The sequence below is a fragment of the Vidua macroura genome, chromosome 1, assembly GCF_024509145.1.
Source record: "Vidua macroura isolate BioBank_ID:100142 chromosome 1, ASM2450914v1, whole genome shotgun sequence".
In the NCBI taxonomy this organism is placed as follows: Eukaryota; Metazoa; Chordata; class Aves; order Passeriformes; family Viduidae; genus Vidua; species Vidua macroura.
Window position 1 is genome coordinate 35757520 of NC_071571.1, and position 25023 is coordinate 35782542.

At 39.5% G+C, this 25023-nt stretch overlaps 1 protein-coding gene across 1 annotated transcript in view; it reads left to right on the forward strand.

The window, feature by feature from the left end:
• The window catches only part of PLCL2 (phospholipase C like 2), a 100245-nt gene extending 91634 nt beyond the window's left edge, over positions 1 to 8611 (forward strand). Inside the window, exon 7 of the mRNA XM_053978033.1 lies at positions 7347 to 8611. Within this exon, the coding sequence (XP_053834008.1) occupies positions 7347 to 7526 (180 nt within the window). The 3' untranslated portion in view covers positions 7527 to 8611. The remainder of the gene's footprint in view (positions 1 to 7346) is intronic.
• The last annotated feature ends 16412 nt before the right edge of the window (positions 8612 to 25023 follow it).

A 25023-nucleotide genomic window follows, 5' to 3' on the forward strand; every position in this document is an offset into this window, starting at 1 on the left:
AATGTCAAAGAAGTAAATTCTTATCCCTTTTTTTCTGTCAAAGGTGTCAGATACCAGCTTGGATAGGCAAATCTATTTTAAAGCTTCCTGAAACAGCAGTACCTTTGCTTTGCATCTCTGCTTTACATTCTGAGCATAAGGGTTGGCGGGGGGGGGCGAGGTTTGCAGTTGGTGAGTGACTGAAATGTGAAGTCGTGATTTCTGCGTTCGCCAGGAATTGGAGAAGCCACATGGTAGGTCTGGCTCTGAGGAGCACTGAAGGGCTTGTATACATGTCCTTAGGATTAGCATAATTATGAAGTTATAAGGCCTTCCTTTTGAAGAGGTTATTGAGAAAATCTCTTCAACGTTCATTGGGTGGTATTTTTCTACTCAGAGATTAAGATCCTTTCTTTTAGAAGGTACAATTTGTCCCATAATTAATACTTCAGTTAAAAAAATTGGCGAAATTTTAAGCATCCTGTTGTTGAAACTTTAACAGGAGGCATTACAGAACATCTTTAAAGTTATTTACAGGTACTGCAGTTCAGATAGCATATCTGCTAAGTGCTGTTGCTCATGTACAGAAAGATAAAGGCTGAAATTTATTTGAAGTGACACACACTGAGGTTTTCCACTCCAAACTCTTTAACTGTGGGCTATAACCATACTTTTGTGTCATATAGTTAAACAGAAGTTAAACAGTTTCTAAGACACTACACTTCCTGTCTGGAGAAAAAGATCTGCAATCATAATTTCGATCTCACTCTCTTTCCATTGCCAGTTCTCAAAAAGCTATGAGAGAACAGGGATGAAAAGTGAACATACACATTTGAGTAGAAATTGAGCAGAAGAGCAACAATCTGAACCACTTTAAGGATTTCTTTTATGTGTTGAATTCCCTCCCTTCTTCAAATTAACTTCCTTCTCAAATAGTACAAAAATGAATGTGGAAATGCACAATAAATATGTGGACTCTTAGCTATGATCTAGAAATGATTGTGGGGCTCTGAACAGCCTTACTAAATAATCCTACATGAGTGCCATCCTCAGCTCCTGCACAGAGGATTCATGGCATGCTCACATGGTGTGGCTAATGTATTTTCCAAACTGATCAAGCTGCATTTTACCCTCGAGATACATATTGATTGTTCTCTTTCAGTTGGGACATTTTGACTGCAGTTGATGCAATGGAAAGTTTGATAAAATAGCAAAATTGACAGCTTAATTCGAGGGAAACTTTGTTTAGAACATCTGATATGGTTATGAGGTATCTCTATGTGTTTTGCATGTACATACATTACAGTTACTGCTTTAAAGGATTTAATTTTTCTTAATTTGAAGCCACGTCACCAAATTTATTAGTAGTATAGTATGTTTGAATTTAGCTGAAATACTTCCATCCAATTTGTGTATGTGTATATGCACACATGCCCATTCTTATTCACCCCATATATGTACACAGAGATATTTAACTTCACAACATCACTTGGAGTAAATTTGGTCTGTTACCTGTTTCAGAGATTGTAAAATGCTAGAATATTAATCTCTTTCAATTAAACAGTTATTTGCTAATAATTTGTTTATTGTTACTTCTCAGGCTGATAGAATTCATATTTTCTAAACATAGATAATCACATTTTCTGCCAAAATACGCTGTTGTAGAAGGAAAATCACTCTTAAGTGCTGTTGCAGGAGATGCCTACAACCTATTGTAAAAATTTATGGACTTATCTGGCATTGAAAAACTTTGAGAAAAACCCTGTATAAGGCTCAGAATTTGAGATGCCCATAGGAAGAAGATAACAGCAACTGTAAATTAGTCTTGGCAATGAAGAGCTGTTCTAAACACAAAGGGAGAGGTCAATGGAAATATTTGGAATGAAGGTGGGACTCCTAACTTCAGCATTTGTTAGATGTTTCTTGTTGACTGTGAGCTTTTTGGCCTGTCACATTATATGATGTGCATTACTTTCTCTTGCAAGGCATGCAGTCCATGGCATCTGTTATCCCTGTAATAGCATTAGTTCTGCACCTACAGTATTTTAAAAAATGTATTTATAAATTGAACATTTCAAGCACTTACAGGACTGCAGCTTCTTACTTTTTTTAATCTGAACTTTTTCAGTCAAATCTCCAAGTGAATTCCAGCAGCCATGGAGCATTCATAAAGCCTCTGAGAGTTGCTGGCTGGTCCTGTAGGTCCTCAGAAGACATCCCAGTTCAGTTTAAATATCTGAAGCTACTAGTCTCTTGATGTTGCTGGACCGATGGGATTTTGTCTCCTTATTAACCCCTTCTTTATAAGTTAGGAAGCTAAGGCCTTTTGTCCTGATTCCAAAATGCACTCAGAGCACGTCAGCTGGGCATGGAACTTTGTAGCATGTCTGGGGTTGGAAAGAACCTTAAAGGTCATCAGTTTCAATGCCGCTGCCATTGGCAGGGACACCTCCCACTCGACCAGGTTGCTCAAAGCAATGTTCTGTTGCACTCTGACGAGCACTTTGAGAAAGGAATAGTGGCTTCTTAAATTTCCTGATAGGAGCTTTGGGTTACAGATCCTGAGGTAAAGACCAATCATTAATTACAGAGTTTCTTGGGATTTTTGGGGGGAATGCTCATGCAGTTATTGTAAATGTCACCTGTGCAATTTTACTTTCAGTGTGAACTTTCAGCTTCACACACCTAGTGAAGAAACAGTTAATCAAAAATCATAAGTGAATACATAACATCTTATGAAGGTAGCTGTGCTGAGACATTCTAGTCAGTCTATCTGACTGACTCTGAAATGGTACCTCATTTTGGATGTTCAAGAATTGATAGGAGCCATTTTAGATTTGTTTTCAGTTACTGTTATGGAGCTATGATATAAAAACACTGCCTCTTAGCCCAAAGTTTCAAAACAAACAGAATTTTTCTAGCACTGATTTAAGAAAAAATAAACCAGACCAGATGACATGGACAAATTGGGCCAGAGAGATTTAAAGGGTGCTGAGTTAGGCTTCCAGATTAATCCATATTCTTTATTGCTGCTGTTTACTAAAAGCTTTTGAATGAATATCAGTTTTGTTCTTTGACTTCTTTAAGGTCTTTTTCCATGTCTGCCTAGAAAACAACTTTTTCTGTAGTCTGTAAACAGGAAATATTCAAGTTACATAGTGCTCAGTTCTGTAAGTGGATTTTAACCATGGTGAAGGAAAGGGAGCTGTGGTTGCCATGTGCTGCGGTGAGGTGAGAGCGCTCTCCCAGTGCTCTGCAAGGCCTAGATCCATCCTGCTCCCAGTTAGGAATTACCACAAGCTGCCTGTTAACCACAGTGCTGGAGGTCAATTCAAGTTTTTTGGTGTGTTTGCCAGACAACACTAAGGACTAAATTAATTTACATTTTGACTTAATCTGAGATGAAAGCCTGGTGAAGACAGCCCTTCCACACAGCAAGAAACACACTGGTTTGCTTCTACAACTGCTTCAGATCCCAGCATTGAATTCTCTGTGCAAACCACCTGTGTTTCTTGGAATGTGTATTTTTTGGGACTCCCTTAAGATAAATCTGCTTGCCTAAAATTTGAGCTCTTTGAAGGTCTCTTGTATTGACTTTACAATATGCATTTTATCAAAGCAAGTTGCTACAGTCATTTGGGTCTGCTGAGAAGTTGAAAGACCCCTGAGTAGTCCACAGATCTGAGAGATTCCCATGTTCCACCTTGCAGTCAGCTGACTTTCCTATTAAGTCAACAGCATCTACTGTGAAAATTAGGATGCATAAAATAAAAAGAATTCAAACTGAATCTTGGGAGCCCTTGGAAAAGAGATACTTGATACCTAACTAGAAAGAAAGTCTTTGTGATTGTTTAATTGAGTGTGTGATGGCAGTTTTTTTCCAGATCTGGATGACTTTTTAAATTTTCTGCCTTTCGGATGCATTGTATTACTTTTCAATGGTGTTCACTGTGACTGCAGCATGAATCTTTGAGATGCTCTTTAACCTCATCCATGCTGTTTCATTTCCCCAACATATGTCTTCATGATGGTATATCAACAGAACTGGGCACTTCATGTGAATTGTGCAGAGCTCTCTCACTTGAGCTCATGGCATTTTTGGTAGTAGTGGTTGGCTCGTGTTTTATCTTGAGATCAAGATATATCAGCAGATAATGGCAACACAGGTGGTTTTACAAACATTTTTCTGAGTTCAACAGCATTCTGAAATAAATTCTGAGCATTGGAGAAGAGAGTAATGAGCACTGATACATTTTTCTATTTCATCCTGGTCTAAACGTGATACCACTTGGTCAACAGTGTTTAGTCTGAACACTTTGTCTGCAATAAACCAGGCTTTATCCTAGATCCTCTTTGGTCTTTGAAGTTCATCTTCCCTGATTGTTCCCTGCTGAAAACCAGCCATTCCTGCTAACCCCCGATTCCTTCTTCCCCACTTTCCTACATCCACTATTCCGTTCCCACTTGGTGCCTAATATTTTCTTCTTCCTCCTTGCCACCTCTAGAGATCCTTCCCAATGAGTGTTAATTTTCATTTTCTCATCACCTCACCAAATTTATTGCATTCAGCAGCCTTCTTCCTGCTCATTGTTTTTGTTTTTCATTCTCACCAGCTTTTATTCTCATTACCAATCTCTCACTTTTTTTGAGTTGTTAGTCCTTCTACTTGCATATAATTTTCAGGCTATTTTCAATGTGGTGAATTTTGTCATCTATTTTCTTTCTGTATTCCAATCCCAAATGTTGCTTCAATCTTTCCCTTTCTCTACTCACCTGTCAGATCCAAATTTAATGTTGTCACATTGTGTGTTTCACAATCTCCTCTTGCAGTAAGATCTAGCATCTGCCTTGTATAATGCAGTCCAGCTTCCCTTTCAGCAGCCCTAGGCCTCTTGCCAGGTCAGTCCCAGAGATTGCACCCTCCTTTTCCCCATCCACCTCTTCTCCAGAGTCTGTCTCAGGCTCTTCTTTCCTCCCCTCTAGTCTGGCTTTTGCACTGCTGGCATTGGCAACCCAATGTTGGTGGCTTGGAGAAGCCATGCAGGAAAAAAAACCCAACTTTTTTCCTAAGGCACATTCATTATTCTGTGGAAATGGAATACTGTCTTGCCACATTGCTGGAGCTGTCAAGAGATGAAGGATGATCAAGAGTGGAATCCTCAGTGATTGTACTAACCACATTCAGAATCTGATTTTTGTTTATTAAAAGCTCATAACTTGGATCTACTGCCATGTAGTCAATTACAAGTCCCTACCCAAAGTGAAAGTAGGGAAGTATAGAAGATTGTTAACAAACTTCTGATGGCAATTCCCCATCTTTATTCTCAGAACTGAATGAACCATATGGATGAGGTTAAAGAATAATATTAAACTGAAATAATAATACAATATGCCAAATTTGCCAATGGCAAGAATCCTACGTAGAAAGTATCAGCTTCAGTAGTTAAAGTTTGGCAAGCATATAAGTAACTGAAAGCAGGGTATTTTTTTAACTGAGGAGTTTTGGGCAACCTTATTAATAGACTGTTTGCTAGCAGCTCTGCCTGTAATAAACAACTTGATTAAAATTCCAGAACTATAGTCTACTAATCCATGTAAACCAGAACTTGGGCTAGAAACAGATGCACTCCAAATATGACTCATTTAGTGTGCTGGAGTGTTTTAAATTAGCTTTTAGTTGTTTGTTAGTTTGAAAAAAAGTAAGTGAAGTTTTAAAAAAGTAGCCCTGGTTTTATTTAGAAGAAAATATTACTGAAGCTTGTGCTATGATTGATGACATTCTAGATTTTTTCCTCTCTGGTGATCAAAAAAAAAAGACTTTGGCTTTTACGATCTTGGGTGAGGGGAGGGGGGACATTATTTCTTTGAAGAAAGTAAAATTTGTTTTCAATTTGTGTGTCTCAAGTACATAATTCTGCTCATTTCATTGGATAGTATTTATGTTCTGAGTTGCTAAATATGCATCAGAAGTACTACACCATGTTTTTGTACTACACACATGTTTTTGTCTGTCTGCTATTCTATCTCTACTCCTATATTTTTAAATTCAAGAGGTAAAGGTGCATTTCAACCTTTTTTGGCAGAGGAGAGGCAACGTATTATCTTTGGGAGAGATACTAGCATGTCTTCAAGAGAAATATCTGTCAGGAGACAGAATTTACCTAGGATGGACAGGAGAAGGTGCAGTCAGTGTTCATACCTTATTGGACACTGGTACTGGCAGTCCCAAGGAACTACAGTACCTGGACTTTTTTTGTGTGTGTATGTGTATTTCCCTCCTTCAGGTATGCATTTCTCTCCTTCAGGTATTTTCCTGTGAGCTGTGGAGCAGTTCTCTCTCAGGAGCATGGGCACAGCACAATCACTTTGGCCCTTGCAGACTTGCTGCTTTTGTTTTTGAACTTCTCTGTGTCCACCAGTAAGACAGACATGCTCACCATGTGCTATAGGCTCGCTCATTTGCTGCAAGTGGGCAGGGTAGGCAGATACCAGCTGCAGGGAAGCCTGTCCACAGTCTCCCAGTGAGAGCTGTTGCTATTAGAGGGCTTTAATCAATATGAAGAGATGGAGGACTGTAGAACAAGAGCCAAATGACCTAAGCCTGGGACAATTTCTCTTACAGCTTTGCTTATAACTTAATTGCTATGAAGAGGAAGATTGATGTGGCTCTTAAGGACGTGGTTTAGTGGTGGACTTGGCAGTGTTAGGTTAATGGTTGGACCTGATGGTCTTAAAGGGCTTTTTCAGCCGAAATGATTCTATAATTCTGAAGAGGGATAGCGATAGTGCTGAACTGCAGACAGCCTTGTGAAGTCTTTGTCATCACTGTCCTTTTTATGTGTTGCTCACCAGTCTGTGTTTTCATATTTCATGCATTGACAAGCATTGGTCCTTTACCATCCTCCTATTGAGTGAATCACATCGCTAAGGAAAAAAAAATCCCTAGGAACCAAAAAAAACAGGAAAGTTTTAAATGGCTCCCTGAGGTATTAAAATCAATCGTCACAGTTTTCGTTATGCAGAAACATTTATAGTCCACATGGATTAAAAATACAGCACAGATTACTTTCTTGAAAACTGTTGGACAGAAATTACCCCTACCCCTTTGCTGATGCCACTGATTGGCTTCAGAGAAAACAAAGAGCTTGATTCTTTCTAACACTAAATTATCAGTATTTGAGTTTTGTTTTGGTTTTTGAGGAGTGTTTTGTTTGTTTCATTGGTTGGTTTGGTTTTTGGTCTTTCTTTTGGATTTTTTGATTTTTTTTTTTTAGCAGGACAACTATACTTTTAACAAGCAGAAGGGTAAAAGAGAAGAGAATGCTGTTATCAAATGTGTATTCTAACTGCATTTTTTTTCCTTACAGGGACAAGCTGATCTTCTCAAATATGCTAAAAATGAAGCACTGGAGAATCTAAAGCAAATCCATTATGCCACTCTTTCGTGTGGGCTTAATAAGCCAGGCACTGAAAATGCAGAAATCTCAAAGCCTCGTCGAAGTCTGGAGGTCATACCTGAAAAAGCAGGTGATGAAAATGGAGAATGAGAGAAGGCTCTTCTCGTAATTTTGGAGTTTATAACTCTGTGACCAATTGTAGCTGCATAGGACATTTGCTTTGCACTTACTGTTGGAAAATATTCAGAATTTTTAAAGCACAACTGGAGAAGCTAATTACAATCTATTGAAACTGTGAATGTATGTAGCAACTCTGCTTGTGAAGGCAATGATTTTGTGTAACATGGAAATTACATTATTGGCCTAAATATAACATATATATGTAAAAGATACTGTAATTCAGTAATTGCGTGCTGAAAAGTTCATTGTAGTGCCATCAGGAAATGAACATTTTTTTAAATGAGATGCAACTAGCAGGAAATCAGTTGACAGAATTTGGCAAGATGCCTTGATTTTCAAACCAATTGGATGCAAAGGTTGTTTCTTTCTTTGCACAGTTTGTTAATTGTGCTAGTGAGATATATCATTCTTTTGAAAATCAGGTCTAAAAAAGTGGAATCCACATGTTTCACACTATATGTAATTCAGCCGCTTGGATATTTGGGTTTGAAGTGGTATTGATTTTATTGTTGAGCCATAAATTAAAATGAGAATGTAATTAGACAGTGATCACTGACTTCAGTGCACTATAGGAGAGCCATTATGTAAAAGGAAAATGTGCAATCAATCTGATAGCCTATGTCAGAAGAAGATACATACCTATTTTGCCTAAGATCTTCTGCAAATGTGTGTAGATAATGTGACCAAACCGCAAGCAAAATGATGTAAATAGTTTTTCATTTTGTGAAGTGAAGTGCTCATGTTAAAAAGAGTTTTATGAGATTGCTCCCAAACAAGTAAAGCTTTTAACTGAATTTTAACTTTTTTATTTTTTGAGTATTTTCTTCCTTACAGAATAGGTGATATCTCAATAAGCAGGTTTGTCAAAAAATAAATCAATTGCTGTTCTGATCTTTTTTGGTTTTCTGACAACATTAGGTAAAGGTATTGTAGCTGATATGCTCATTGTAAAATGACTATACCAACCTAGAGTGTTCTCTTACTGTTTCTGATTTAACAATAAAATGGACTATATAATTACAGAAGCTAATAAATTTGAAGAAAAACAAGTGAAATCTCCGGAGATCAAAATGTGCTTTTTTGTTCTGTTGCGGGGAAAAAGAGAAGATGGTGATGGTTGTTTAAAAGCATTCTTTTAAATAGAAGTCTTCAAGACATGCATTCTACATGGATTTTTGTTTTAACCAGTTCAAAATGCTCTTTCTGCACTGTGAGTGTAATGAAATCTACGTACGTATAGCATCCCGTAAAAGTCAATAGAGCTCTGAACAAGAACGCCGTTACACTTGCACTTCATTGAATTATTAGGGACTTAATTTATTTTCTAGTCATTATAAAATTAAAGTGGGGATGGGGCGGGATGAAAACAGTTTGCATAGTAAATGTCACATCTTGAGCCTGCACTTTTAAATGTCAAACTGTATGGGTTAGGAGCAGTTTTAGAAGGTGCTAAGCTCTTTTAGTGTCTAGTTACAGACTGTGTGCCCTAATGTTAGGATCTTGCTAGTAGTGAGTTCTATTCTGTGTGGTACAAAATGAAGCATTTAACCTGTGGTAAACACCTGTGAGTGTTGCTTTTTAGGCAGTCCTTTTCTGTGTTGGCAGCTGTAAGTCTTCTGATGGAACCTGAAGTTGATGGGAAGCAACTTGAAATTCACATTGCTAACTGTATTCTAAGCCACTGTGAAATTAGTCTTCCAGGACCAAATCTATCACATCTAAATCTGATTTAGAGTGAGATTTAAATTTATCTATAGCAAAACAACTGCGTTGGATCAAGATCCATCTGCGCCATAAATATGCAAGGTCAGTTTCAATTTATCAGAAATTCCAAAACCTAGGCTGCTGGAATTTTATTTCTGACCTTTAGTCCTAACTGAAAGATGTAGGCTGTGGGAAAATGTCATCACTGTTCACATTATGCTTCAGAGAGACCTAAAAACCAGTAAGGCCCCTTTTGCAGTCCTGCCCCAGCACTGTTTTCATGGCATTTACAGAATGACATAATTTATATCACAAATGAAGCATTTCTGTAGAGTCTCTTCCTCCAATCAGGTTATCAAAACTGGTGTGTTGGGCATTCTTAGCATTTACGTATTTCTGTTTAGCACATTACAACCTGAACAGAGGTGAGGGAACATTGAAAGGGTTCAACACAGTTTGATGGTTTTTCCTTTGTTTTTAGGCAAAAAGTGGTAAGTGAAAATTGATTATCACATAGACAAGGCCTGAGAGGTTTTGCATGTTCCACTCTTAGAATATATGTAATTGTTGATTACAAAACTGATCCTGTCCTATGTTGTTAAAAAGGAAGATAATGTTTTTTTGAGTAATATAGATTTATAATATATCTTTTTAAAAAGTTAAAATACATGCATTTAGCTAACTGACCCTTTAAATATGTTAGCATCTGATTTTAGTGCTGATTCCTTAAAATAGAAGTCACTTTTGTTCATTATTCATGCTCGATCCAAAACTGTATGTACCATAAAGTCTTAAAATGAGCTGAGTCATCATCTTTCACTCTGAAAGATGATGTGTAGCTAAAACTGCTTCAGGAAGTTTACATGTTGCATGTTAAAAGAGTTGAGGATAACCACTTGCAAGCAAAGTATCTGGCTTTATTGTTAGCCCAATGATAATGATTTCACCACTAAATGTCTGGTTTTTTCAGTTGTATTTTCTTAAAGCATTCTGTGCATCCATATTATTAGTCCATTTTTTTTACAATGTTTATTTTAGGTTATATAGAAAGATGCAACCAAGCCCCAGCAAAGTATTCAAAATAAAATTAAAAACAGGTTGACTTTGCACTTTTTGGGGGCCTTTATTTTCTTAAAACTGCTGTAATGCAGTTGAACTGTTTACGTAGTCTTTAGCTGTGGAAGATTGATCCAAAATATGAGTGACTGTTTATTTGACTGCCTTTTTAGCTTTTGTTTGGCTTCAATAATCATTGAGTGACTACAGGTATATGTCAATATATTGCTCAATTTAAAATTAAAGGGCAATTGGGAAAGGAAAAGTTCACATACAGGTTAACCATATAGACACTAACAGTTAGTTCTTTTTTTGAACACAAGAAAAAGTTTACACAGTGCCTGTTTGAAAAAGGAGCACCTCCAAACCTCATCTGCATTCTTCCTCCCTTGCTCATTGGTTTTGCTTGGTGTGGTACATAGCAGCCATTGGATATTTAACCACAGAGCCAGAACCATGCCTTCCATCCTCTGTACACACCAGCCAGCTATAGCAGACAACTCTGTTCTCCAGGAATTCCCCCAGCAGCACTTACCAAGGGGCACTCCTGAGCCTAGTGATGCCACCAAAACTGCGACAGCCTTCAAAGCAGAGCTGAGGGCAAGGCTGTACTGTTGAAGCTGTGGCCTTTCTGATGCCAATGGTAGTCTCTACTCAAGTCAGTATGACTGGAATTTAAGTGCAGTTTTGCAAAATTCCCCCTTTTTCTCTGCTCCTTTCTTTTTACACCTTCATGTTGTTCTGTTGCTGAACAAAGAATGCTAGAATGGTGGCTTGCACAATTTCACAAGCTGGCCCATGCAGCTTGTGAAGATATTGTATGAGTCAACCATTTTTTCAGCTACATTGTACAGCACAAGAATAATTTTATAAGACTCCATGGCCAGTTAATGTATTCACTTTTTCCTGTTTTGAAGTTGAAACAGCAGAGAGAGATGATTCAGAGTTGCCAGCATGAAAAATGGAAATGAGTTCCCAAAATTTTAACACTGGTCTGCTAATCAAATAAACTAATCTGAAAGGACCCAATCCTTTGCTCCTTCAGTGCTTGAGTATCCCTTCAATTTATATGATTTCCTGATACAGTTTCTCTGGCATGGATTTTAAAAGCAATGGTGATTTCTTCTTGCTATGAGCTGCACAGATCAGGGAAGCTCCTGAGCATGGTGTAATAATCTTTGAATAAGCTTTAACCTACCTAGGTTTGCATTTGTGTTAATTGAAGGTTAAAAACTAATACCAAGAGTGATATTTGCAAGAAGGGTAATCATACAGCCATAATCATGCAACAGTGTATCCTTGCAAAGGCATGTTCTTCACTGTGGAATCATTTTATGCTTATATAGCTAAGAGTTGGAGTGCTGCTGCTGAAGGATGATGAGACCATGGGGTTTTGATACCATGAGCAGAATTCTGAAACTGGTGATGTCCCCAGCTAGCTTCTTTTGACTGTAATGGGTGTAGGACTTTGCCACATTTTTTTTCTCTATTCACACCTACTCATTCTGACCAATTAAACTTTCTAAATGGAGTTTCTAACAACTTGGTTTAAAGATTAATAGATCTGCATGTTTCCTATAAGGACCTTCAGTCTTTTGAGCTCCTGTAAATGCTTCAATGAAACCCTCCACCGTTCTCAACACTCCCTGATTCCTGTTGCTCTCAGTATTATGAAAGCAGCTGTGGGACAGATCAGTTTGATAGTTTTCAAAACTAATCTGTGTGATGTTCTTTAGTCATTACGACTTGTTTGTTCTCAATAAGAAAAAGGCAGTGAACTGCCTAAGTAAAACTCCTGTGGTTTTCTTGTTATTTCTGTTTTAGGACCCTATTAAACTTCCCTTTCTGACTCATCACCTCTTCTTTGGGTGGCTGAGGAAACACAGGGTAGCAAAAAGGAACACAACAGAAAGATTAGAAATTGGACTTAGTATACAAGAGAACAAGTCTTCACAGGCTTGGGGGAACAACCATTGTAGTCAACCAAGCTGAACAGCACTTAAGAATTGAAAGACAGCATTGAGGAAGAGAAAGACAAGCAGAATTGGATGTTAAAAAAAAAAAAATATATATAGTCCAGAAGTGTGAGTAGCCAGAGGATGGCATGGTCCCAGTGCCATCCTGACGGATCCCTAATGTTTCCCATTGGTTACTGGTACTTTGAGACAAAAGATAGTGTTTGTTCCTTTTACAATATTATCTAGTGTGGTAAAGAGAGCAGTGATGCTGGGAGAGTGGTCAGGTACAAACACCAAACTGTTAATTTCTCTTTTTTGGCCTAGATGCATGCACTGCTTTGAGGTTCATACTTTTGCCACTTGAGCTCATGGGACTTCTCACTGAGTGCCACTTTGGCACAGCAGAGTTGAGAGGAAGGAGGATGTGTGTGTCTGTGATCAGGAGGAGAGTGTTCAAGAGGTGGTGTGGGAGGGTGGTATGAAAGGAGGCAGCTTGAGCTGGAGTGGGAGTAGCACAACCAAACAGTGATTCAGCTGTCATGAACCCCTCCTGTTTGTCAAGAGCAATCCGGCCTCGTTAAGCTATCTGCAGTCTGTGGAAGAGCTTTCTGAGTAAGCTTGGGTATTTAATTAGTTACCTCTCTTCCATGGAGATAAATGTGGAGGAGCAGAGGCTCTTCTTGGCTGGCTGCAGTGTTGGCTTGTGTGTTGGGGACTGTCTGGGAGGGGGAAGCAGCACGGCCAGGAAACAGTGCGGGAACTCAAAACCCTGCGCTTTGTTCTCCAGCCCTCAGCTTCCTCCATTGATAAATTGGAGGAAATGACATCTACCACTTTTTAAAGTAGCAGGAGGGACATACTGTGTAATGGCAGAAAAAAACCAACCCCCTCAGGAGGAGGCTGGGAGCGAAATAAACTGACATAGAAATAAGTGCTTTGCGGGAAGGCAGCACTCTGTGTTTGAGTGCCATGTACATCAGGTTTCACTAGATCCTCTTTACAGAGTGCACTAATGCCTACGTAGCTGTTCCGTGGCATGTACTTAGCAGGCACTCTTAAACATGCTGCTGATTGGTGAACAGGGTTTTGAAATACAAATCCTATCAGTTGATTACAAACTAAGCGTGTCTGTGTGGGGTCCCAGGTCCTGGAGAGTTCCAATATTTTTCCTATCTAGTAAGAGAGTAAAAAAGAATTTGTTATACTCTTATAATACAGACTTTAGGCTGTGACTCACGACATGAGCACTTCTTTTGTTCTCAGATGTGCTATTCTCTGGATAAAAAAAACAAAACCTCCCAAAAATCTTAGAAAAAGCCTTAGGATTCAGCTGTCTCTGTTATGAATTCCAGAACTGCTGTGATTTAGGTATGTCCTTAGCCAAATAATGATAAAATTTTTCAACTATTAATATTTAACAAAATACTCAAATATTTTTTATATTACTGATGCTGTCACTTGTGCCAGGTTTACTGAAAAAAAAGCCATTTTGTTGGATGGAGAAATAAAGATCTTATTTTAGACCTGGAATCTGTAATTGTGGAGGTGAGTAGTGAATTTCCCAGGAGAGTGATGGCTGCTGCTGCTGCAGTTCAGAGCCCCATGGCTCTGTCAGGGAGCAGTCAGCAAGCAGGACTGGAAACAGCATTTTACAAACATCATTCTCCAGAGTACAATATTTTGTTCTTAAATTTACTGGCATACAGTTGTACAGAAGCATGCACCTCCACCTCACCGTTTTTGGTTTGGTTTTTTTTTTTTTGTTTTGTTGGGGTTTTTTTGGTGTTTTTGTTTGTTTGTTTGTTTGTTTGTTTTTGGTTTTTTTTGGTTTTTTTTTTTTTTGGTTTTTTTTTTTTTTGTTTTTTTTTTGGTTTTTTTTTGGTTTTTTGTTTTTTGTTTTTTGTTTTTTAGCCTGGATTCATAACCAGTATTCAAATTTTATTTGCTTGGAGAATTTTTGATTTATTTGCTATCTGAACATTTTTACACCACTATTTCCAACATGATTTTAACAGCTAATAGCTGACAAATAGTAAGAGCCAGAGTGCATGAAGAGCAATGGTGATGTAAATGCTGTGACAACACCTAGTTCTGGACTGAAAATCTGGTCACTATAATGTGAGCACAGCCTAATGCTCAGGGAGGCTGCACTGGAGATAGTATTAACTGAGGAGACCTGTTAGCCCATGAAGGTGAGGTGGCAGCTGTTACGAGATTAAGGTGAGAAGTGGGTATGAGAGATATGTTCAGTCCTGTAAAAAGAATCAGCTACTAAATTCAGCTCTTTCCACTACTCCATGTCACAGCCAAAACTTCTCAGACACGACAGTTCAAGATAAAAACTCAATTTTGTATTGGAGATAATTCTCTGTAAGTGATGATCTGTCACATGTGATGGAGCACTCTGACAGCATCTTCCCAGAAGAATTCTAGCAAAAGAAAAATGGCATTTTCTACCTACATAAAAGATCTGCTACAGCTCAAAACCCAGAGGAAAACTACAAGAACAATGATTAAATATGAACAGAGTGTTTCAAGCTAATCAGTGATGTACTTTGCCTACCATAGCTACATTACCAAAAGTAGAATGAGCCAAGAGTAGGATCCTGAAAAGACAACTTGTACCTACAATGGTGGAGATGCACATGATGGGTGGGAGCACTATATGCTCTAAAATCCATCACCTCCACAGTTTTCATAATCCACACAGAAAAAGCCAACCTCAACCCAATTTCCAGCAGTGCTATATTTGCCATGTACTTACTTCCTTGTACAGACACAAACTAGAAAATAGTTAATAAATAACACTATAATAAGAAAGCTGGAATTGCAGCTTTTTTAAATTGCCTAAGTGTATAACATGCAAATGACGTTGGTGCAATTCTCCCAAGTGCTGAATCTCTGAAAATTAGACCCTCGCATTTGAGATTCTGTTCACAAACGATTCATTAGGGAGCCAGATTAAAATTATTTTATGATCCATGCTGCAAGTAATAGTATCTGTAATGCTGTAAGAATTGCTGTATTTGATACTCAGTATTGCTGTTTCATAGGTTCTGTGAGCTGTTTCAGGTACAGATAAAGTAAGTAAATGGTGAAACACATTAGTGAAATCAAAGGCTGCAAAATACTGAAATCCATAAAGGATTTCTCCATAGTGGCTAGTAGTCACAAGCCACAGGATTTCATAGAGGCTTAGCAAGCTCAACAAGGATACCACACAACTTGTACAGAATAACAGAGTTATAGTGTGTTGCACTAAATAAAGAATGTCATGCACTAGGGTCTTAAATAATCTCTATTTTGTCATATTTGAGAGGACTTCGGGCTATCTACTGAAAACTGGTACAAGTCAAGGGCCATGCCAGTCAGATCTCCTGCTGCAGGAGATCTTCTGTTTTCTGTATAGGTATTTCTGTGTCACATTTAGCACATAACTTGCAATTAGAGATGTTGTACCATAAACATGTTGAAAACCAGGCTCCCTCCTCCAGCCTTAGTGACAGTAGGTGGGACTTCCCACAGATTTCAGGTCCTTTCAGAAGCACATGATCACATTGAGTCCCATGAGCCCTGCCTGTACCCTGGAATTCGGAGACCAGGTTGTGTATCTAAATGAGTTTCCCAGTGGTGTAGCAAAGCATCCATGAAACACCTGGCATCAAGAGACGTCTTTAGCTTAGCAGGCCTGCTGATGTCTGCTGTGTGCTTTACAGACTCTTCTCACGGAGCTCAGAAACATGATTTGGTCACATTCTTTTTTTCCCCAGTGCCAGCAGCTTCCAAAACTGCCGTTTCCATTGTGGTTACTGTTCTTTCCTCCAGCAACTACCACTGACCCGGCGTGGGCTGAAGCAGGGCTCAAAACACCCTGCAGAGCAGTTTTGAGGCAGAGTAGAGCAGTTTTTGAGTTGTAGAGATGAACTACGGTTTTCATGAGCTGCTGCTGAACTGCGGGGTCCAGCAACTGCAGCTTTATCCCAAGGCCCTGGAGGCAAGAGAGAATGTCTGGAGAAAGGAAGACTTTTCCTTGGTTGAGGAGGATTGGGTTAGAGATTATTTAGGCAAACTTGATCTCACAAGTCCATGGGGCCCTGATGGCATGCACACATGAGTGCTAAGGGAGCTAGATGTTATTGTTAAACGCTGTCTGTCACCTTTGAGGGGTCATGGAGAACTGAAGAAATGCCTGAGGGCTGGAGGAAAAAGAGTGTCAGCCCAGTCTTCAAGAAGAGTAAGAAAGACCCAGAAAACTACAGGCCAGTTGCCTCACCTCAATCCCTGGAAAGGTGATAGAACTGCTCATCCTGGATGTCATCTCTTTTCAATGGTTCCTGTGATAGATCAAGGCACAATGGCCACAAACTGGAGCACAGGAAGTTCCATCTGAACATAAGGAAGGATTTCTTTCCTGTGAAGGTGATGGTGCACTGGGACAGATTGCCCTTAGAGGCTGTGGAATCTCCTTCTCTGGAGATATTCAAAAGCCATCTCAATATGATCCCGTCCAAGCTCCTCTAGGTGAACCTGCTTTAGCAGGGGTGTTGGACTAGATGACCTCCAGAGGTCCCATTCAACCCAACCATTCTGTGATTCTGTGATCAGACGCAGGATGGGCTGTTCTGCAAGATCTGAGAAGGAAAGGGGCTGGGGACATTGAAAGCACTTCTGAGACAGGAGTGAGGGAACCCTGCAGTATTAGGGAACAGAGGGTCACAGAGAAAGGCATGTGAAATCTAGTGCCCTTCAGGTGCCCTTCTGAACCTTCTCAGTGTCAGTATGTATTGAGAGGCTTGTAATATCTTTAGTCTGGAGGGAAGAGTAATAATTTTTGAATAATCAGTCCAGAAGAAAAAAAAAGTGGTATTTGGCAATGCAAAGAACAAGATAAAAAATACTTTTATATATAATCATATTTATATTTATGATGTTCCTATATGGATAGAATAAAAAAAACAGAAAGGGATGAGAGCGATCCTGATCATACATTTGCAGTGTGATGTGGCATGTTCATAGCTTGAACTTAACTATGGTTTAGGGAAAGAAAGACCCTAAACAGAAATTTATCACATTCCATCTTTCCAGGCAAAATCAACATCTAGATACAGATAACCATTTTTTGTCAAAATCAGGCAACAACTTTGGCCTGGGTAATTTCTAGCTGTTTTAGACTGAACATGGAGAAAATAACAAATCCTTTTGCAATAATTTGTTCTGCTACTGTACTTATCCCCACTTTTCTGAACTGTCAAGCCTCATTTCTTCTGTTATGTAGATTGACAGTCCTCTCCATAGTAATTCTCATTATGTTTTGAAGGACACCATGGCCTACTTTTCTGGGGTAAGCACTGACCAAGCGAAATGTAGCTTGCCATTGTAACCATTGTCCATGGTGTTCTGTAATGCTGGTAGTGATATTTGGTTCCTTCTCATATGCTGGCAATTTGCTAGACAGGACGATTCAGAGAGCTGTAATTCATCAGCCAAAGGCTTGGGTGTAATAGACTGTGGCAAGGTGACAAGTGTCCCAGTGCAGATGATTCAAGCTGAAAAAAACAGAGGGATTTCAAAGGTGCAGCTGCTGTTTTAATGTATTTTGATGCAGCCACTTTGAATAATAATTCACTCAGGATTACAAAGGGAGAGGATGGGTTGCTGAAGAGAGAGGAGGAACTTCCACTAAACCATGTGGCGGAAAGCAGGGTTTTCTCTGTGCTTGTCAGTCTCCTCTGAAATAATATCCTTAATAGAGTTCTATGAATTCATTACCAATTCGATATGAAAAAGGTTATGTTTCCAGCATGCCTTTTATTCCTTAATTAGATTTTTCTGTTATTGATGCTCTCATAATAAAGGTTATATTTGAATGGAATTTATACACTTACATGACATTTAAAACTTCATAGAAACAGTGCGTGAAGTCATTGCATGCAAAAGTGCTATTAACTGCAAGTCAGCATCCAATAAACTCTCTTTTAATCCTTTTTTAAGATCTTGAAGTTTATCTGATCTAGTGACATTTTATGGCATTTAAATGTCTCATCAGTAGGACTTTGCTCTTCTAATGCACACAGCTCTACTAGGACTGAGAGCAAAAGACATTGCAGACAAAGCAGGGAAGATGACAAAATAGGATGGATTGCCAACTGTTTCTCAAGTAAATTGTTGTAGTCAGCTGAACTGCAAACATAGGCTGAAAGCTCAGGCTTCTCCAGAGGTTTGAATCATGCTGAGGTGATCTGGAGTTGGAAGGATGCTTATGCTGAAAACAAAGTTAAATTTACATTCAGCTGGAAGGCCTAAAGGGCAGAAATATAAAACATTAGTCTTGGTACCATAAAGCCATATTACCACATACTGTATGATCCATTGTGAAACTGTTCTCAAAAGTTTCAAACTGCCAACTGGTTTCAGACACAATATGAAATGAAACCTGACACATGTGAAAATAGTTTAAATGACTGAGAAATGGAGTGAACTGATTTTATTAACTGTTTTCCCTGCAGTGCTTCAAACTCTAATGTCACAGCAGTGGGCAGGTGAGCAAGGAGCCCAAACCCCAACACACGCACGGAGCGAGTGGAAAGCAGGGCAGGAGAGTGGTCAGGTCTTTCCCCTTTGGTAACACAGGGAATGGGATTGGGCATTTTACAAGTCACTGTTCTCTCACTGGCTCCACACACTGGCTGTGAACACACTCCCCACCAACACCACAGTTTTTGGCTTGGTGCTGTCAGAAGCTCACATGTGTGTGGCCTGTCTTCCACCAGGCCTCGTACGCTCTCAGGCAGGGAGGACTGTGACCACCCCATCCATCCCGTGCTGCACCTCGAGCTCACAGCCATACAGAGAGGACTCAGTGAAGGAGAAGCTGTTAATAGAAAGTGCAATGAATTCAAAAGAGTCACAGAGTCACAGCAATGGTTGTCTTTGTTACTTGGGTGCTTTCCTGGGGTTTGCTCTGCCAAGCTGGATGCTTGCGTGCAGCACTGATGAAGGAGGGGATGGTGAGGATTGCTGGACCATTAGAGAGGCCTGCTCCTAATTAAAGGAGCTTCTAATATATAAATCTGTGCAAATACATAGGAACATGAGATAGGTATGAGCAGACCTTGTGCATAGGTCTTGCAATTATGTGCATCAGAGATATTTTGAGGTGAAATCCACTCTGGGCTCTTCCTAGTTTCCGTGTCTGCCAGCTCATTGCAGAGCTGTCTGTCTCCAGAGACCTTCAAATGCTTGCACTGGTTTATAGCTTGTCCTGTTACTGAGCCAGGAAAACTCTGAAATCAAATGGCTTTGTCTCATAAAGAGTGGCCAACACCCTTCTAAGAAACAGAATTTCATCTTTTTCCAAGTAGTGTAAATTTTGTGCTTGCCGAGCTCAGCCTCCAAATTGCTTCCCTGAGGAAGCCAGTCACATGTAGAGAAAGAGTTGTTTAGTGCCTGTAATTGAGAGGAGAAATGAGATCTCAGGGTGTTTGGCAACTGAGCTGAGGCTGGTCCGGCCTGGAATATTTTGAGAAAGAAATATACTTTTGTAGACCTCAAACCATACCGTGTTGTTGAGCCCAGCTGAACACATGACTGAGTGTCTGTGGGACTTAATATAGGTGTGCTGGCATCCTGGGATGTGGCAGGAAGGCTCTGTATGATTTATGTGTAACATGTTACTTGGGATACACCACAATCTATTTATGGCTACCCTGTGGCAGAGCTGAGAATACTTAACAAAACGAAACAAATTCCTCACTCACTGAGAGATCTCATGTGCTATTTAGAAGGAACTCAGCTCCAGGTGAGCAAAAGCTGGGCCAGATGGATGTCATCACTGCTGTTGGCAATGGCTATACACAGACCAAAAATTCTCAAAATGGAGAAGCATCACTGAAAATCAGGGTTTGTGGGGCTACACTTCTGGGACCCCATCTTTGAAATTGTCAAGTCATGATGCAAATAGCTATCAGATGTCTTCCCTGGAGTGCTTTACTCATGTAAAACATCCTGACTTTAGCCACTGACAGCTATTTATATTCCAATTTTACCACACATTTTGTGTAAATATTAGCCTGTGGTCCAGGTTGAGGCTGTTTCTAACTTTATCTCAGTTGGTTTGCCTGCCCCTATTTATAACACTCTTGCCTCCTTTCCTGAAAGTTGCCACACAGCTAAATTTATGATCTGACCAGCCACTGTTTACTCTGCACCTCTGCAGAAAAGGTAAGAAAACATCCCAGCGCCATCTCCTCAGCGTGAGGGATGCCACTGTGCAGGCTTAAGTTGGTCTCAGATCCACTTTACTGAAAAATTCTGGCAAATATCCTTTCAATACATGAGAAAAAGAGGTATTCAGAAATTTAGGTTGAAACACTTCAGGTAATTTAGTCTGCCTAACACCACATATAAACGCCAGTTCACCTAGTTCTCCTGCCTAGATTCTTCACCTGCAGCAGTTTTTTGAATCTACATCCCTTCCTTCCTTGGGAGCCTGAAACGACGAAAATTAAAAACAAAAGAACTTTTGTAGGTTATGTTTTTCAAAGGCTAGTTTTTCTCATGGTAGAATTTGCACTTTGAGATTGAGTTTGTCTGCCTTGAGCTTTCACTCATCCACTAAGATCACAGTTCCCTCTACAATCCGAAATCTTTCCCGTAGTCTAACCATGATGGAACATGTATTGTGTATCAGATTGAAGTATCTAACTGAAGTGCATTGTCAATGCCTCAAGTCACTCTTTTGCTTTCATTATTAATCCTTTTTGATCTCTCAGCATAAATTTTGGTGTTGACACTATGAAAATGTTTTCAGGAATGACAGAGACATTATCCCTGCTACTGATATTATCACATGAGCTTCCATTACTAGTCACAAGGTTTTTCCTTTTGTAGATGTGTTTAATGATGTGATGTACTCAAGTGATGTAAATCCATCTGTACACATGATTTCACCTCACTTTTATTTACACTTATTTACACAGTTATATTTGTTCTCTGTAAACTGGATATTTGATTATATTGTTTTTCAGATCAGTATAAAGAAACTGAAAGCAACCATCAGGCACACATGGCACTCATCCAGAAACATTCCTCAGTGGTGTCTACCCATTTGAAATTAATTACGTATCAGTATCATTAAACTAATTTCAGATTGATTAAAATTGAAGATATTAGGCATAGCATGGAGCATAGTGAAAAATTACCAGGTTAAAATTGTATCAAGGAAGAAGGTAAGCTTACTTGACATTTTGCTTGGTAAAAGAACTTTAATTGAAATTGAGTAAGTTGCCACTCTTTGATTGCCCCTCTCTCCCCCTACCCAGCTGCCCAAAATAAATAAGACATTATGTTTTTTTCCATGATGGCCCAGATAATGAAAATTTCTATGTTTACTCCTTTGGAATACCACAGGTCTTCTGGCTTTTCTGTCCTGGAAACTTCATCAGCTTACCACACTTAGTCAGAAACAAAGTCAAATGTTCAGAAAGTTTCTGAACAATTCTTTTAATATTTCTACATGAAGAAAAAGATCCAAATCCATCCTTCTTACTTAAAGGGTACCACTCCTTTAGTAATAAACATTTGGTTGAAGTAATGTTGTATGGAAACATTGATTGACACAGTAAAAAACAGATGGCATCTTCAGTGTGAAACAGGAGTTTATGCTCAATAAACAAAGCACAGACCAGGACTTGGGTTTTGCTGCTGAACATCATGTGAGTGTTGATGCTCCCCAGCAGGAAATATGAAACATAACATTGACTCACTTTGGTGTGTAGTGCAAACCCACAAAACATTATTCTTTGAGTCTCACATGTCTCAGGCTTGGCAAAGACCAACAGTTTATGCACTTCTTTCATTTTTAAGATTGTTTTTTCTGAAGAAATCAGTAAAGCTTCTGCTGGCACAGGGCTATGATGCTGAGAAACCTGATAGAGCCACCTCATTGCCTCATGCTACCTCCCTTTGCAACACCCCTCTGTTTGTTTATGGTTGGAGTCATTGCTCTGAAACACTACCCTTTGGAAGGACAGCAACAAGGAATCCTAAGTTGTATTCATTGCAAGTATCCATCAAAAAGGGAGACGGTTTTAAAGCTTATTTTTCTGATTTCAGAATAGACATGAAAACAAATTTTCAATGATCAAACCACAGCAGTTAGTATTTAATGAGTGACAGGTTTCATTCAGACTAATGTACGCACTTTTTTTGGCCTTTTTTTCCCCTCCTTCCTTTCTGGCACTGAAATACAGAGCCAGACTCTTTATGATAACTCTATTTTGCTAATTAATCTAATTAAGTGCTGTATGTAATTTTGCAGAGTAGAGCAAGCTATTCAAGATTGTCATCATTAGGTTAAAGAGCTGACAACTGATGGAGATAATTTTTTCTTAACAGGCTGTAACCTTTCTGCAGGCAACCCCCTCCCCCAGGGGAGTTCTTCAATTAAATCAATAATGCTTCTGGGGAGAAAGAAGAACTTTGCTTTTTAAGAATCATGTAAACAGATCTTCAGCAGCTTCTCATTGCTTTTCTTGAGAAGAAAAGCAGCAGCTGTTTATTAATACCTGCTGTGCTTCGACAAGTTTGCCTTGAAGAATAGCAACTACTATCTAAGTATGGTGCAAGTTGAGAAGTAAAGGTTTTCAATGTGTTGTATGGGGTCTGGAGAAACCTTGGCAAAATAGTTTCTGGATCGGTTAAATGTCAGGACTTGGAGTGGTTTCTAGGCAGGCTGGGGAAATGAGCTTTAAACTGCTGGCATATTTGTTATTATTTGGATACAGGAAGGCCTGACGAGAAGATAAATGTCACTGGAGGAAGAGGTGGGAAAAGCTCATCGTGATGACTTTTTCCAGCCTTAAGGCTTTAATAAGCAGGATGTGGTTGAGGCTTTTTTGGTTTTTTTTTTTTAACACAATTCCCAAATGGCATTGTTTTGCCTGCAGAATACCCAGTGGGCTCAGAAGTCCTGGAGGACTGAGCTTTCCTCTACCCCTACAGGAAGGAGTCCCTCAGTCCTTAAAGGTGACAAAATGCTGATGTTCCTGGTCTAAGCAAGCTCTAGGCAAGTTCAGTGGTGACTTCATGCAGCCAGGACAGAGCTGTGCCCATGGAGTGACCAAACCTACATGTCCTTCTGATGGCTCTGGGGGCCTCTGTAAATGGAAGCATCTAGAGCAGCCAGAGGGAGATTTTCTTGTGTTAAGATGCCTGGTTATCTTCTCTGAGAAAAGGGTGTGTAACAGCTTGCTGTGGCTGGGTTTCACCTCTTTTCCTTGGCTCAACTCCTTTCCTCTGCGGGCTCAGGGTGTCCTGAGGATGTGGCCACAGAGATGCCTCTGTCTCCCTCTCTGCACAGCCTGACCTCACTGGTAAAAAGCTTATCTTTTTACCAGCTTTACCAGCTTTAGTAAAAAGCTATCTTTTTAGCTCCTTTAGCTCCTTCTTTTGTGTGAAATATCCCCTTGCTTGTAGCAAGGATGGCTACTTTATCACTTTTACTTCCCAGCCTGATCCTTTAACCACAGCAGTTCTCAGGCTGTCAGTCACTGGAGCTGTGTCTGCTGCAGAGCCCGTTCTCCTCGGTGGATGGGTGCCAGAGCTGTTGCACAAGGATTTCACCCGTTTTGAGAAGTACGCGGGGAAAAAAACTCACATGAGGTAATAGGTAACAACAAAACTTGGGCTACAACAGGAAGCAAGCCTGAAATATCACAGTAGCTTTCGATTCTGGTGCATTTTGTACCATGTTACAGATCGCCCTCAGCTTGTTTGAGGCAGGTATCTGTCATCTCCACTTAATACTCTTCATTAAAAACTCCATCAATATGATTGGGGTACACAATGCTCTATAAAAGGTCTCTGAGCATGGGTTCCCAATACTGAACAAGGAAAGTTAAATGAAAGTCCAGATCCGTGCTAAACTGGTGTTCAGGGATCCCATTGAGCAGGGAATATTTGGACGAAATTAATTTGGAGGATTTTCACTATGAATTTAGAGACTGTTTTTATTTGAATCCTTGTAGCTTGATCTATTGAACTAATTTCTAGCAGGTGCCCTGACTCAAAAGATTGGGCTTTAGTTTTTTGCTGTCTGCAACCCTTAACACTACAATAGGCAATATACCAAAGCACACCACTGTTTCTTGTTCATTTGTTAAATGGGATTTTGACACTGTTATGGACATTAAAAGTATTCCATTCCCTGTATCATACAATTAAAGTGGTTTTTATTTAATTTGGTTTCTGTCCTTGGCTGTTAGAGCTAGAAAGTTACTTCATGTAATAAGGAAAGAGAATTACAGCTTTTATTAAAATGAGAAACCAACTTTATAAGGGTTTTGAAGGTTTTATTCAAGTCCTTACTTCCATCACCTTCACAGTATTCAGCTACATTTCTCCTACAGATGCACACAGTGGATTGCTCATATAGGTGGTGTCCCAGCAAAGCTGACTGTATCACCAAGAGAGGCAATGTGACTTCTGTGTGACTTCTATGCTATGGCCCCAGCTGAAAGCTTTCTGTTTGCATCCGAAGGAAAGTATGGTCATAAAAATCAGGGAAAACCCCCTAGCCTCTTACTTTTCTGTTGCTGTTGTGTGTTCAGTGTGGTTTTAGGGACACAAGGACTATTGACAAAACTCAGAATTGATGTCACAAGAGGTTCTTCATGTAGGAAATGTGGTACCATTAGCCAAAAGAATGATACTGAAGCTTAAAGTCTTTGGGACTGAAAAATGGGACTGCA